Source organism: Oncorhynchus nerka, linkage group LG10 (assembly GCF_034236695.1).
Source record: "Oncorhynchus nerka isolate Pitt River linkage group LG10, Oner_Uvic_2.0, whole genome shotgun sequence".
NCBI lineage: Eukaryota > Metazoa > Chordata > Actinopteri > Salmoniformes > Salmonidae > Oncorhynchus > Oncorhynchus nerka.
Window position 1 is genome coordinate 22274740 of NC_088405.1, and position 15529 is coordinate 22290268.

General features: G+C 41.8%; 1 protein-coding gene across 1 annotated transcript in view; it reads right to left on the reverse strand.

The window, feature by feature from the left end:
- Positions 1-14843, reverse strand: part of LOC115136510 (girdin-like) — an 86401-nt gene extending 71558 nt beyond the window's left edge. Inside the window, 2 exon segments of the mRNA XM_065023132.1 lie at positions 13786-13886; positions 14016-14843. Of these exon segments, the coding sequence (XP_064879204.1) occupies positions 13786-13886; positions 14016-14078 (164 nt within the window). The 5' untranslated portion in view covers positions 14079-14843.
- Between the last annotated feature and the right edge of the window lie 686 nt (positions 14844-15529).

The window sequence follows — 15529 nt, forward strand, 5'->3', positions numbered from 1 at the left end:
TGACAGTTTGCCGCAAAAACAACTTAACTTATTACTTTGAGGCAAATGTGAGACTCAGAGGGATTCAGCGTAGAGGTCGACGGATTATGATTTTTCAACGCCGATACCGATTATTGGAGGACCAAAAAATCCGATGCCGATTAATCGCCCAATTTTTTAAATATTTTTTAATAATGGCAATTACAACAATACTGAATTAACACTTATTTTAACTTAATATAAAACATTGATAAAATAAATTTAGCCTCAAATAAATGAAACATGTTCAATTTGGTTTAAATAATGCAAAAACAAAGTGTTGGAGATGAAAGTAATATGTGCCATGTAAAAATGTGTGCCATGTAAAATATGTGCCATGTAAAAAAGCTAACGTTTAAGTTCCTTGCTCAGAACATGAGAACATACGTATGAAAGTTGGTGGTTCCTTTTAACTTTTAACATGAGACTTCAATATTCCAAGGTAAGAGGTTTTAGGTTATAGTTAATAAAGTATTTATAGGACTATTTCTCTCTATACCATTTGTATTTCATATACCTTTGACTATTGGATGTTCTTATAGGCACTATAGTATTGCCAGTGTCACAGTATAGCTTCCGTCCCCCTCCTCGCCCCTACCTGGGCTCGAACCAGGAACACATCGACAACAGCCACACTCGAAGCTTGGTTACCCATCGCTCCACAAAAGCCGCGGCCCTTGCAGCGCAAGGGGAATAACTACTCCAAATCTAAAAGCGAGTGATGTTTGAAACAGTATTAGCGCACACCCAGCTAACTAGCTAGCCATTTCACATTGGTTACACCAGCCATTAGGCTGATAGGCTTGAAGTCATAAACAGCGCTGTGCTTGCGAAGAGCTGCTGGCAAAACGCACAAAAGTGCTGTTTGAATGAATGATTACGGGCCTGCTGCTGCTCAGTCAGACTGCTCTATGAAATCAGACTTAATTATAACATAATAACACACAGAAATACGAGCCTTTGGTCATTAATATGATCGAATCCGGAAACTATCATTTCAAAAACAAAACGTTTATTATGATGACTCCTTGCTGTCCCCAGTCCACCTGGCCATGCTGCTGCTCCAGTTTCAACATCCACCTGACTGTGCTGCTGCTCCAGTTTCAACTGTTCTGCCTTATTATTATTCGACCATGCTGGTCATTTATGAACATTTGAACATCTTGGCCATGTTCTGTTATAATCTCCACCCGGCACAGCCAGAAGAGGACTGGCCACCCCACATAGCCTGGTTAATCTCTAGGTTTCTTCCTAGGTTTTGGTCTTTCTAGGGAGTTTTTCCTAGCCACCGTGCTTCTACACCTGCATTGCTTGCTGTTTGGGGTTTTAGGCTGGGTTTCTGTACAGCACTTTCAGATATCAGCTGATGTACGAAGGGCTATATAAATAAATTTGATTTGATTTGATTATTTCAGTGAAATACGGAACCGTTTGGTATTTTATCTAACGGGTGGCATCCCTAAGTCTAAATATTCTTGTTACATTGCACAACCTTCAATGTATGTAATAATTACGTAAAATTCTGGCAAATTAGTTCGCAATGAGCCAGGCAGCCCAAACTGTTGCATATACCCTGACTCTGCGTGCAATGAACGCAAGAGAATTGACACCATTTCACCTGGTTAATATTGCCTGCTAAACTGGATTAGTAGTTATAACTAGTGATTATGATTGATTGTTTTTTATAAGATAAGTTTAATGCGAGCTAGCAATTTGCCTTGGCTTCTACTGCATTCGGGTAACAGGCAGGCTACTCGTGGAGTGCAATGGTTAGAGCATTGGACTAGTTAACTGTGCGGTTGCAAGATTGGTACCCCTGAGCTGACAAGGTGAAAATCTGTCGTTCTGCCCCTGAACAAGGCAGTTAACCCACTGTTCCTAGGCAGTCATTGAAAATAAGAATGTGTTCTTAACTGACTTGCCTAGTTAAATAAAAGGTATACATTTTCTTTATTTTTTTATAATCGGAAATCGGCGCCCAAAAATACAGATTTCCGATTGTTGTGAAAACTTGAAATCGGCCCTAATTAATCGGCCATTCCGATTAATCGGTCAACCTCTAATTCAGCGTTCTAGTTCAGTCAAGGAGCACTATTGGGATGTGTTCCCCTAAGGCTAGCAGTGTGACTGCTGATGTTATCAGGAGTGTCAACCTGCGTTAACAACAGACCTTCCAAACACACTGGCACGTTTCACACCCACAATAAGATACTGATCTTTCATAGTGAATAACTCAACTTCATCGTAATTAGGGTATCAAAATCCCTCAAGAGTGAAGTTAACAGTAACACCTTCACAATATACTAAGCTTTTACATGGGTATGGTTCTGATACTGTCCTCAACACACATGGCCAAAAAATTTAAAAATGCCACACACTTCAGGACAGTCCGTTTTTCCTTGCTAGCTGAATATGTGAGGAATGCATTACATTTAAAGGGTAGGAAGCATGAGTTTTTACTCTCCAAAGTAACAGTGTGGTCAAATACTTAGTAATTTAGTTGTAGTCAAGATCTGCTTATCTATAACTACAAACATAGTTATGTTTTAGCGTTTATACATATTAATTAACTTATTTCCGGATATCTCGTAAACTACCCACAATGCACTATTTCTCAACTATTTCTCAACGTCATACGTTGACGTTATTTTTGTTGGGTGTTGACATTCTAGGGAATAGGCTGGCTTGCCAGGTCTTCCATAAAACATTATCCGACATGGCTTTGGTATTGTTCGGAATTCCAATAGTTTTTAAAATAAAAACTTGAAAAATAGAGGTGTAACTTCGCATTGGGACTTTTGAGTCAGTTGCAACACTCACTACCGAGTTCCAAACTGCCTCTGGAAGCAACGTCAGCACAATAACTGTTTGTCGGGAGATCCATGAAATTGGTTTCCATGGCTGAGCAGCCAAACACAAGCCTAAGATCATCATGCGCAATGCTAAGCGTCGGCTGGAGTGGTGTAAAGCTCGCCGCCATTGGACTCTAGAGCTGTGGAAACGCGTTCTCTGCGGCGGCGCACAATTGGCCCAGCATCGTCCGGGTTAGGGAGGGTTTGGCCAGCAGGGATATCCTTGTCTCATCGTGCACTAGCGACTCCTGTGGCGGGCCGGGCGCAGTGCACACTGACCAGGTCGCCAGGTGTACGGTGTTTCCTCCGACACATTGGTGCAGCTGGCTTCCAGGTAGGATATGCATTGTGTCAAGAAGCAGTGCGGCTTGGTTGGGTTGTGTTTCGGAGGACGCATGGCTCTCCACCTTCGCCTCTCCCAGGTCTGTACGGAGGTTGCAGCGATGAGATAAGACTGTAACTACTACCAATTGAATACCACGAAATTGAGGAGGAAAAAATGTGGTAACATTTTTAAAAATTAAAAGGGAAAAAAGAAAGATTCTCAAGATCGTGTACACTAATGAGATGCAATTGAGCCCCCACCACTACACTGTCTGAGCCAAGGACTACATGCTTTCTGGTAAGTTTTGATTACAATACTGGGTGGGGTGAATATATTTTATGACATACATGATTTGTTGTTAACTTGTAAATAGTAGCCTACAACAAAGTGTGTTTAAATCATTTCTAACTTGTTAACAATTTCTGCTAGTATGTTTTTGCTACCATGTGGGTTTTAGCTTGCTTGAGCCTGCTAACTGAAGAGTGTTAATTCATTCACGGAACATGTCATTTCCATACATGTTCCATTTTAAAACATTTGTCTTACAAAGGAGTTGTTTAATCTAACCGCTTAACTATTTATCTGTAATTTTTTAAAACTCATTGTTTTCTAAACGTCACAGGAAAATGCCATGGGCACTATCTGATGGGTGGAGACAATTCACTGCAGCTAATGTAGTTGGAAAAGCTGTGTACATTTGCAAATACTGTGCCAAATCATATGTGAAGAATGCAACAAAGATGCAGAATCATCTGGCCAAGTTCATAAAGTTCCCTCAGCGCTCACAACAAGCAACCTCTGACACCTTATCGATAGTCAAATCATATGTGAAGAATCAGAAGGTTTTTTGACTCAATGGAGGAACGTTGTCAGAGAAATGCTGAGGAATGTCTTGCTCAAGCTGTGTATGCAACTGGTTCACCTCTGATGCTCACAGGCAATGTGCATTGGAAGTAGAGGTCGACCGATTAATCGGCATGGCTGATTAATTAGGGCCGATTTCAAGTTTTCATAACAATCGGTAATCTGCATTTTTGGATGGCGATTATGGCCAATTACATTGCAATCCACGAGGAGACTGTGTGGCAGACTAACCACCTGTTACACGAGTGCAGCAAGGAGCCAAGATAAGTTGCTAGCTAGCATTAAACTTATCTTATAAAAAACAATCAATCGTAACATAATCACTAGTTAACAACACATGGTTGATGATATTACTAGTTTAACTAGCTTATCCTGCATTGCATATAATCAATGCGGTGACTGTAAATTTATTATCGAGTCCCAGCCAACTTCGCCAAACGGGTGATGATTTAACAAAAGCGCATTCGCGAAAAAAGCACAATTGTTGCACCAATGTACCTAACCATAAACATCAATGTCTTTCTTAAAATCAATACACAAGTATATTTTTTAAAACCTGCATATTTAATTAAAATAAATTCATGTTAGCAGGCAATATTAACTAGGGAAATTGTGTCACTTCCCTTGCGTTCTAAGCAAGCAGAGTCAGGGTATATACAGCAGTTTGGGCCACCTGGCTCGTTGCGAACTGTGTGAAGACCATTTCTTCCTAACAAAGACCTTCATTAATTTGACAGAATTGTACATAATTATGACGTAACATTGAAGTTTGTGCAATGTAACAGCAATATTTAGACTTAGGGTTGCCACCCGTTCGATAAAATACGGAACGGTTCCGTATTTCACTGAAAGAATAAACGTTTTGTTTTCGAAATGATAGTTTCCGGATTTGACCATATTAAGGCTCGTATTTCTGTATATTTATTATATTATAATTAAGTCTATGATTTGATATTTGATAGAGCAGTCTGAGTGAGCGGTGGTAGTCTGCAGCAGGCTCGTAAACATTCATTCAAACAGCACTTTCCTGCGTTTGACAGCAGCTCTTTGCAATGCTTGAAGCACAGAGCTGTTTATGACTTCAAGCCTATCAACTCCTGAGATTAGGCTGGCAATACTATAGTGCCTATAAGAACATCCAATAGTCAAAGGTATATGAAATACAAATGGTATAGAGAGAAATAGTCCTTTAATTCCTATAATAAACTACCACCTAAAACTTCTTAACTGGGAATATTGAAGACTCATGTTAAAAGGAACCACCAGAATGAAATCTGGTGTTCTCATGTTCTGAGCAAGGAACTTAAACGTTAGCTTTTTTATATGGCACATATTGCACTTTTACTTTATTCTCTAACACTGTGTTTTTGCATTATTTAAACCAAATTGAACATGTTTCATTATTTATTTGAGACTAAATTGATTTTATTTATGTATTATATTAAGTTAAAATATAAGAACACTTATATATATACTTATATATATATAAATAAATAAATGTGCCGATGAATCATTATCGGCTTTTTTTGGTCCTCCAATAATCGTTATCGGCGTTGAAAAATCATCATCGGTCAACTTCTAATTGGAAGAGATTTCTGAATGTTCTTTGCCCAGCATACACCCCTCCAACCAGACATGCTTTGTCTACTAATTTGCTGGATGCAGAGTTCAACAGAGTTCAAGTGAAGGTCATGCAAATCATAGGGAAACCAGACTGTATTGCAATCATCTCTGATGGGTGGTCGAATGTTCGTGGGCAAGGAATAATTAACTACATCATCTCCACCCCTCAACCAGTATTCTACAAGAGCACAGACACAAGGGACAACAGACACAACGGTCTCTGCATTGCAGATGAGCTGAAGGCAGTCATCAATGACCTTGGACCACAGGAGGAATTTCCACTGGTTAGAGAAAATGCTGCGAACATGAAGGCTGCTTGGTCTAAAGTGGAGCTGTCCTACCCTCACATCACACCCACTGGCTGTGCTGCTCATGCATTAAATCTGCTCCTCAAGGACATTATGGCACTGAAAACAATAGATACTCTACATGAGAGCCAAGGAAATGGTTAGGTATGTGAAGGGTCATCAAGTTATAGCAGAAATCTACCTCACCAAACAAAGTGAGAAGAATAAGAGCACCACATTGAAGTTGCTCAGCAACACCTGTTGGGGTGGTGTTGTCATCATGTTTGACAATCTCCTGGAGGGGAAGGAGTCTCTCCAAGAAATGGCCATATTACAGTCTTCCGATATGGACAGCTTCATCAAGAGGGTTCTCCTGGATGATGTATTTTGGGAGAGAGTGGTAAGCAGCCTGAAACTCCTGGAACCTATAGCAGTAGCCATTACACGGATTGAGGGAGACAATGCCATCCTGTCTGATGTTCAGACTCTGCTAGCAGATGTAAGAGAAGAAATCCTTACTGCCCTGCCCACCTCACTGTTGCTCCAAGCAGAGGAAACTGCAGTTCTGAAATACATCAAAAAGCATGAAGACTTCTGCCTGAAGCCCACACATGCCGCAGTGTACATGTTGGGCCCCAAGTATGCTGCCAAGAGCATCCTGTCTGGTGCAGAGATCAACAAGGCCTATGGTGTCATCACTACCGTGTCTCGCCACCTTGGCCTGGATGAGGGCAAGGTTCTTGACAGTTTGGCGAAGTACACTTCCAAGCAAGGGCTTTGGGATGGAGATGCAATATGGCAGTCGTGCCAACATATTTCTTCAGTCAGCTGGTGGAAAGGACTTTGTGGATCTGATGCCTCCATCCTCCTCCAAATCCCACCAACATCAGCCGCCTCAGAGCGCAACTGGTCCTAGTTTGGGAACACACACACCAAAGCACACAACAGGCTGACCGATACAAGGGTTGAAGAATTGGTGGCCATCAAAGGCTTTTTGAGCATGACAACGGGCCATCCTCAACAAGGTTGGAAAGTGACAGTGAAGATGAGGCCTCAGAGTCTGATGTTCAAGAGGTGGACATCGAGGAGGTCCAGGGAGAAGACATATAAGCCTGAGAGGAGAACAACCAAAGCTTTAGTTTCTATAATATAATTTTACTATAATTTTACAGATGTATGTTGAAAACATTTTTGGGAGATGCGATGGATCATTGGGGATCATTCAACATTCCCTTTCTTTTGTTGTTCAGTGAAATCATCCCATGTGAAGAGTCAACTCTAATTAAAGTTCAACGTAACTAAATAGTTTTAAAAATGTCTATTGGAAGGATTTAATCATTTTTAATTATGTCTACTTATGATAAGGTAAAATGTTTATGTTTCTGTCTCCATATGTTATGGTAAATATATCCAATGCAAAAAACATTACATTTAAATGGTATTAATATGAATTTGCATATATTTCCGTTAATTCCCATATATTCCCGTTAATTCCGACGGAAAGTTTCCACCTCTGAATATTCCCCAAAATGTGCAACCCTACTTAATGCTACAGCATACAATGACATTCTAGACTAATCTGTGCTTCCAACTTTGTGGCAACAGTTTGGGGAAGGCCCTTTCGCCCAACATCAGTGCCCGACCTCACTAATGCTCGTGTGGCTGAATGGAAGCAAGTCCCCGCAGCAATGTTCCAGCATCTAGTGGAAAGCCTTCCCAGAAGAGTGGAAGCTGTTATAGTATCAAAGGTGTGACCAACTGCATATTAATGCCCATGATTTGGGAATGAGATGTTCGACGAGCAGGTGTCCACATGTAGTGTACCTGGAATTGAACGATTGAACACTAACAAGACATAAGTATAGGAATATACTGTAATCTCATCTTTCTTCACAGACCATATGACCGAACAAACCATCAAAGTTGACCCAATTTCTGATTCTCTCCTTTACTGCCTGTCAGTTCAGACCTGCGCTTTGATGATCATCAACCAAAGGTTTTGAACCAACATGGTTTACGAGCTGATAAATTCAGACATGCAGGCCTCCTTCACTGGTCAGATGTCTCTGGATACTCTCCTCTGACCACCTTTCTCACTGAAGCCCATCTGATGGTGCGACCATGCAGCGCTGCACTGATCTACTGGTCTAGTCTGGAGATCTTAAAGCTTTGCTGATAAAGACTATGCATGTCCCAATGTTGGAGGACGGCACGATTATTCTTTATGACAAAATATCTCATTAGTCGCATGGCCATTTAACCCATTAATGGCATGGTTATTAAATCTATAGTAAACAGGGTTGTGTGTATACATGCTTGTGTGCATGTACGTGAATACACGCCTGCATCTGCGATCCAAACTTTTTGCATTGATGTCTAACACAACCTCATGTGTATGTGGCTGATTTCAAATGAACCTTGACACAATTTCTTCCCTCACCATTAACTCTGTTCTAGATAATTCCACAAAAGACCACTCTACTCAGTAAGAGATAAAACCGTCTTTAAATGAGTCTCCCTCATAACACCCATGATTGAAAAAAGAGGCCCGTTGCCAAGCAACTGCAAAATGTAATAAACAAGTTTCAGACGTCTTCCTAAAATCCCGTGTTGATAAGGATAAGCAGTAGGGCATAGAAAAAAAATAAAAGGCCCAATTCATGAGACCAGGGAGCTTCATTGAACTATGAAGTCAGCTAAATAAAAAATGACAACAATAATGATTTGTAATGAAAGCCACCATCCCTGAGAACTGACTTGTCTATACAGCGGATGTGTTGAGTCCTTTTGATCAGCTGTGCTCCCACACACACTGCCGCCTCAGTCTTGCAAATCAGAAAGACAGGGTCCTCTTTAACAGTGCTCTGAATGGCACTGGCCACGTGACCCTGCCGCTCATTCAGAGCCCTCTAGAGGAACCCTGTGGGGGGTCTTCTTAACCCCTTAATTAAATAGCATGGCGGGAGCTGTAATCCTGTCAGGCCGAGCTCTGGTTGCACAGAGAGGAAGCTGGGGAATGAGGATGCTAATTTAGTAACTCACATCTCTATACATCACAGGGCCAGAAACACACAGCCAATTCAATGTGCCATGAAAACACAATCTCAATCCTGCCACGGCTTAGTTTTTTTGGGCTGAGGCCCCCCCCCACACCCTCATTGGACAACATCCCCCCCAGTGTTACTGGCTGCAGGCGCCTGAATAGGGGCCTTTGTGAGGTCGACAAAATCTAAATACTGTACCACACTGATTAAATAGGCTTTGAAAAACGGAGAGTCAAAGCACAAGTCAATAGTCAATGCAGAGCACAATACCGCCCGGGGGATCCTACGTGCGCTGCGCTGGGGAGTAACCTACTTCTGACACGCTGCATCAAAGTCAGTGGGGGCAGAGGGTAGAGCAGGGAACGGCTGCCCAGTGAGCCTCTCAGTCCAAACTAGGGTTGGGCGGTACCCAGAGTTTCATACCGTTACTGTACCATACCGGGGTATACCATATTACAGGAAGTTCACACAAGGGGCGCTATTTCAACAAAAAATACACACCATTTAGGGGGCAGGGATCTTGACACAGGAGGGGATTGCATGTCTCTGTTGTATCCAATAAACTTGATCTTGACTTCTAGCCACTTAGCTAGCAAGTTAGGAAACCAAATAAAGCTGGAGCCCTGAGCTGGGTATAATTTATTTCACACATCTTAAGATTTCTTATAGTTATACTTAACTTATAGTTAGTTATAAGCAGTAACTTAACCCCCAACAACAGTATTGAAAATGATACTGTCTGTATTTCAAAATACCCCGGTTTACGGTGTATATATAAGCCTAGTTCAAAACCACACTAGGGGAGGAGGAGTGATGACTTCTCAGCCACTTGGACGGCTAACTAGCGGACTTCCCAGAGACTATGTAGTACTATGCAGGCAGGAAGGCAGCGAAGCAGAATGACAGTGTGTGTGTGTGTGAGAGAGAGAGAGAGATAGAGAGATGGAGCTGCTGTAGTGCTTTGCCATCGTTTCATGTTCTTGTGTGTGCATTTATTTTGTCAGCTCTCAGCCCCTTACAGACAGCACCGGTATCACGGCAATCTACTGAAATATACTCTCTCTACAGGAGAGCACATACATGGTATATAATCCAGGGAGAGGGAACGGCGGCAGTAGGTACTGTAGCTCGGCCTTATTTTCAAGCGCTTTAATGGATAGTTTTTTCTCTATGGAGCTTTGTGTCATTGCTGTACATTTCCATTGGGCCTTTCCTATTCCTGTGAGTCTCTGCATGGCCTGGTTAAAGCCGAAGCCTTTCAAGATCACAACAGCTGTTTCCTGCATGTATGACTCACATGGCTTTTTACAGCTCAACATCCTCAATAGTCTAGTGACATCAGACATGTCCCCTGTTTACGTGACCATTCAAAGACAGAACAAACAGCTCTGTTGTGTTCACACCAACCATAGGTAGAGAGATAGGGAGATATGTCTCGGTTCAGGCACATAGATGGTAAGTAGTCTAGGAAGAGAGGGAGATCTGTGGCAAATAACTGCCAAGCTAAATGGTGGAGGATGCAGCATCTTCTGTCTGTCTGGATGGCTGTTTGTCTATCTATCTGGCTGGCTGTATATCTGGCTGGCAGTCAGTAGCCTATGACTGAAGCATTTGATCTCCAAGGATAAAGAACCCAGCTGTGGAGAATTCAGCAGATACACACCAGCCATCCAGCAAGAATACAAATTATACCCCTTCTACCGAAGCAGGGGAGAGAACAAAAGCAGGAGGCGTGCTGCTCAGTGAAAACACAGGGAGAGAGTGTGCAGAGAGGCGTGTTGTGTCTGGTTCATCAGTGTGCAGAGAGGTGGCGGTGCTGACACTGTTGCATCTTATAACCCGTTTTTCCAGGTGAAAGACACCATGTAGGGGTGTGAATTGGGGGGCTGCTGGAGATGTTAATCCTATCTGGATTAAGATAATGAAACTGTTGTCATTCAACAGATTTCTTATATATTTTATCTTCCTCTAAACTGTGTTAAGTGGTCATGTCGGGTTGGGAGTGGGCCGCGCTTGGTCGGTGCTTTTGTCCTGATGGAGGTGTTGAGAGAGGGGCTCAGGAACACAGGTTGGGTGGTTTCCTTACAAATGCTGCATGGCTTCAGGTGGAATTCACATGTGTATGTCACACATGCTCAATAGTGTCATTGATTTTAGCTTCATGGACTTTGAGGTGATTGCATATGAACACTGAAATGGGAGATATTAATACTAACAATATCACTTCCAGAATGAGGGGGATGTAGTATGGCCTTGATACATAAATCTATCTTCAATGCTTCTAGCTCGGAATTGGCCACAATTTGACCTTGAGGTCAACCTTTGCAGACACTATGAACATGCAGTCAGTCACCTTGTTCCAAATGTTGACCTAAACCATTGTAATTTATTATGCATGTACAACCAGATATTTTTTTTTACCACTGTGATGAGAAGAGGGAAATGACAGTTTTCTGTCCAGTCTGTGCTTCACCCAAACAGGTCGCTGAAGGGAGGTCTAATTGGCTGGGCAGTAGTGACTGAGGGGCAGAACAGAGACACCACGCCATCTGTGCCTCCAACTAGCCGTTAGATTATCCAGCCTGCCTCCCTGTCAACAGCTTGCAGAGAGAGCTATTACAAAATAACATACATACAGCTGCTTAAAATCATTTGGAGACCCAATCTGTGTACAGTATGTGATGAATCACACACATTCATTATTCAACAAGGGATGCTTCAAATGGTAGTCAGGCAAACTCAGAATTTGGACAACAAGCTCTACAACTTGTTTTATGTTAATTTCATGCAGTACATGATGCATCCTCAACTAGAAAGATGTGCAAAGCTAAAAGTCTTCACAGCCCTGTGATAGAAGGATGATTGCTGTATGCCTTGTAGAAGTGCATTTTAAAATGGATAGTTTTAATCTTCTCTCGATAATGGCTGCTCATGGGAAAGACTGAGCCCCCCTTTACGAGGCTATATTGATCACAGGCAGGTCAATATCAAGTATGCCTACCATTACGCCCACAATAACAGCACTCTGCAGGAGTTTCAACACAGACACAGGCAGTGAGAGGGTTGGCATGTGTGGCAAAGCCATTAGCTTTGCAAACCTCTGGGCGGTTAATAATGCTCCCTGCACCGCATGTGTTCCGAATTCAGCATCATTGCAGACATCATCACATTTGGTAGCTATGACCTGTTGAACAGGCTGAATGAAGCCATATGAGCTGAACCAAATCAACCAGTAACCTGGTTAATATTAACTACATCTACCCTCACAACAATTATATTATACAACTAAATGGACCACTGGAGGCACTGCATTTTGATAGGGGCCAATCAAATAAATCACAGAACATGTGGGACTAAAATAAGTTGATCCAGCTAAAGGTAAATGTTTACCAGTAAAAGATGACATTTAAAAGAGCCAATGTAGATGTAACTGTTGTAACTAAACATGTAGCCGCCATAAACTGAGACAAAGACCTGATTCACAACAGCTTCTGACAACGTGCCCTCTGTGTGAGAGTCTTGCTGGGCAGACTAGTGCCAACAGCTGCCCAAAAATGTACTACACACACACACACACACACAAAGCTAGGATGAAATGACTGGCCTGCCCCAACATCCTGCTGACCAACAAGCACAGCTGAACTACAGTTAATTAAAAATGAAAACTGTTCTTGAGCTGAGAATCAACAATTCCAAATATGAGGCTTTGACATGTTATATTGGCAATTGTAAACTAGTCCTACTAGTATGACGACTGGGGTAATGGAAATGAATACATCACCAAATTTGCTGAAACAGAACCAAGTAGGGTTTGCAAGGTCATTGGCAACCCAGTAAGACTAGAGAGCCTAGGACAGTGTTGCCAAGGCAGCATGAGGCCAGATCGTAGTAGGCCTACCTGACAACTGTGAGATAATTGGCACAGTAGAGTTTAGACCTGTTAATAATAGAATGCATGATAAGTAACAAGCTTACAGTGAGCAAGGAGAGTGCTCTACAATAACACAAAGGAAATTCAAATTCATGTTTGCCTTCTGGTTTTGAAGTCAAAGGGCGATAATGTCAATAATAAATGTCAGAGGCACTGGTTAATTGGATTAGGGGTGTCATTGTTATTCTACATGTACAGGATTAATACGCCAAAATGGACACACTGTATCATGCACACACCTAGCCCAGACAAAAGCATGGGTGGAGACCGCCTTCTTATTTATCGTGAGTGTCTGTGATCATGGCAGAGATTGACGGATTCCTCATTTTGAATCTTCACCAAGGGGTCGGCTGGGTGATTGAGGCAGAATAGCCGCCCTCCGTACAATTCTAGCAGGCAAGAGCACGCGCCAGGGAGTCTTCCAGTAGGCTGCAGATGACACTTCACGTTCTGACATTTTTTTCTGACTGACTGCTCGAGTGGAAGATAAACTGATGCCGACTCGAGCCATCGATACAGAACTCGAGGTGGTGGAACTGACTGCATAAAATACCTACAATTCACACTGATTTCATTCTGATTTACACCCCATCCTTGCATCGTTGGTTGACATATTTCACTAATGAAATGTGTCATTCTAAGGAATTAATAAAAACATTGTTTAAATTTAAGTCCTGAATTTGTATCAATAATCATTTATGTGTGCATGGGTGTTTGCGTCGACTGTAACCTACAGTGCAGGGCGAACGTTGACCAATGGATCAGAGAAGCATGCGTGGCCATTCATTAATTGATTCGTGTGAAGAGAGTACCCATAAAAGACAAATACGCTACTACTTACATCTCAAGCATGATCTCGTTTAAATAAATGCCATCCACTAATTCAATGTATTCCGATAGTTTGGTGCCATCGTTTCCAGATGAATGCCCAGCCGCCTTAACCTGAAAAATAGGACAATACGCCAAATATGTCAGCAAAACCAAATCACTTTTAATTTAGCATTTATTTTTGATACCCAGCTTAATTAGGAGACTCAAATTCCATGAGAATAGTTCATTAGGGTGCCTTACCCAGGCGACCAAAGGCGTGAGCAGAAATTGCTCCAGCAACGGCGTAAAAACCTCGCTTCCCATTTTCTTGTGGTGGACAGCAACAATTCCAGAGAATATTAATTAAATTGTATTTCTCCTTGTCGGGGAATATTCTCAACGTCGGTTTTCACCCCTCTGAACACGACCTTAATTTAGACGCCGTTCATGTGATTGGTTTAATTAAACATACACTCATTTCGCCGATGAAGAACAAATGTCCATAGACCTCTGGTTTTGCTGAAAAATGTAATTAATCCACAATTCTCGGACCAGCAGCTACCTTAGATTGTCTTGCTACTTACTTTACTAAAGGACAAGGAATCCATCAAAAAACATTAAACCATTGAATCCCATCTAGTCTGTGCCTGTAAAGGCAGCTGACCTATCTACAGCTAAATCATGTGCTAAACTAAGACATTAGACCTGTACTGGTAGGCTAATAATATAGAAAATGGTCCATGAAACAAAAATCTAACGTTGAATGATGACGAAGCACAGAGCTATAAACATTAACTGCTTTCCTCCAATGGACGTCGAGTTAGAATATTCTGTAAAAAAAAAAATGTGTATATATATATGCTCTTCCCATCACGTTCCTTTAAGTCTTGAAGGTTGCATTTTCCCCCGCATAAAGCCAACGATTGTTCCAATTATATATATGCCAGAGATGTCCTTCTCCTATCACTTAGTCACTTGGCTGGAAAAGGGGAATAACGGCTGTATAACCTACTACTGGGTGATTTGAGTCTACTGATGGAGCTCTGCTCTAGACGAAGTATCGCCCCCCTCGACTCCGTTTCCATTCCAGCCTCCTCGTTCACCCGTAGAGGACGTGTCTTCTTCCGCCAAAAATCAAATGCGCTCAAGAAAATAGGGCGCAAGCACATTGTCAGATAGAACAATGAGCTAGTTAGTTCTTTGACGTTGTCATGGACATTTCCCCATCCACATGAAATGCACTGTTGTATGTAGACATAGAGACTAGATTATTAGGGCATAACCTCAAATGTATTATGTTAGGTTGATTCACATTTTATGTGTCAGCTTTGTCAGTGATTATAGGTAAAGTGAGTCTGTCACTAGGCCTATGCATTGCGTGCAGCCTATGTAGGTTATGGGTTGTACTCATATAATAAATTATCTCAAACAAGACTAGAAAAATAATTTGTGTTAACACATAAAGACCAATAATAATGTCCATACAAGGAATGAAAGTAAAAAGAAATAGCTGCCAAGCAGTGACTGGTTATTCATTGAACTGACAATGGTTGAAGGCATTTCAGTGACACCTTGTGGATATCATACAAAATGTGCACAATGAGGAGGATGAATCGAAGGTTTGTTCCCATACATAACCTGCAACATGTAAGACTACATGCAAATCCCCGCTGCAACTTCAAAAACAAAATCTAGGGACAGCACAGCAGCACACCATATGCAACTTCATGAACATATTCAATCTCTCCCTATCCCAGTCTACTGTCCCCACTTGC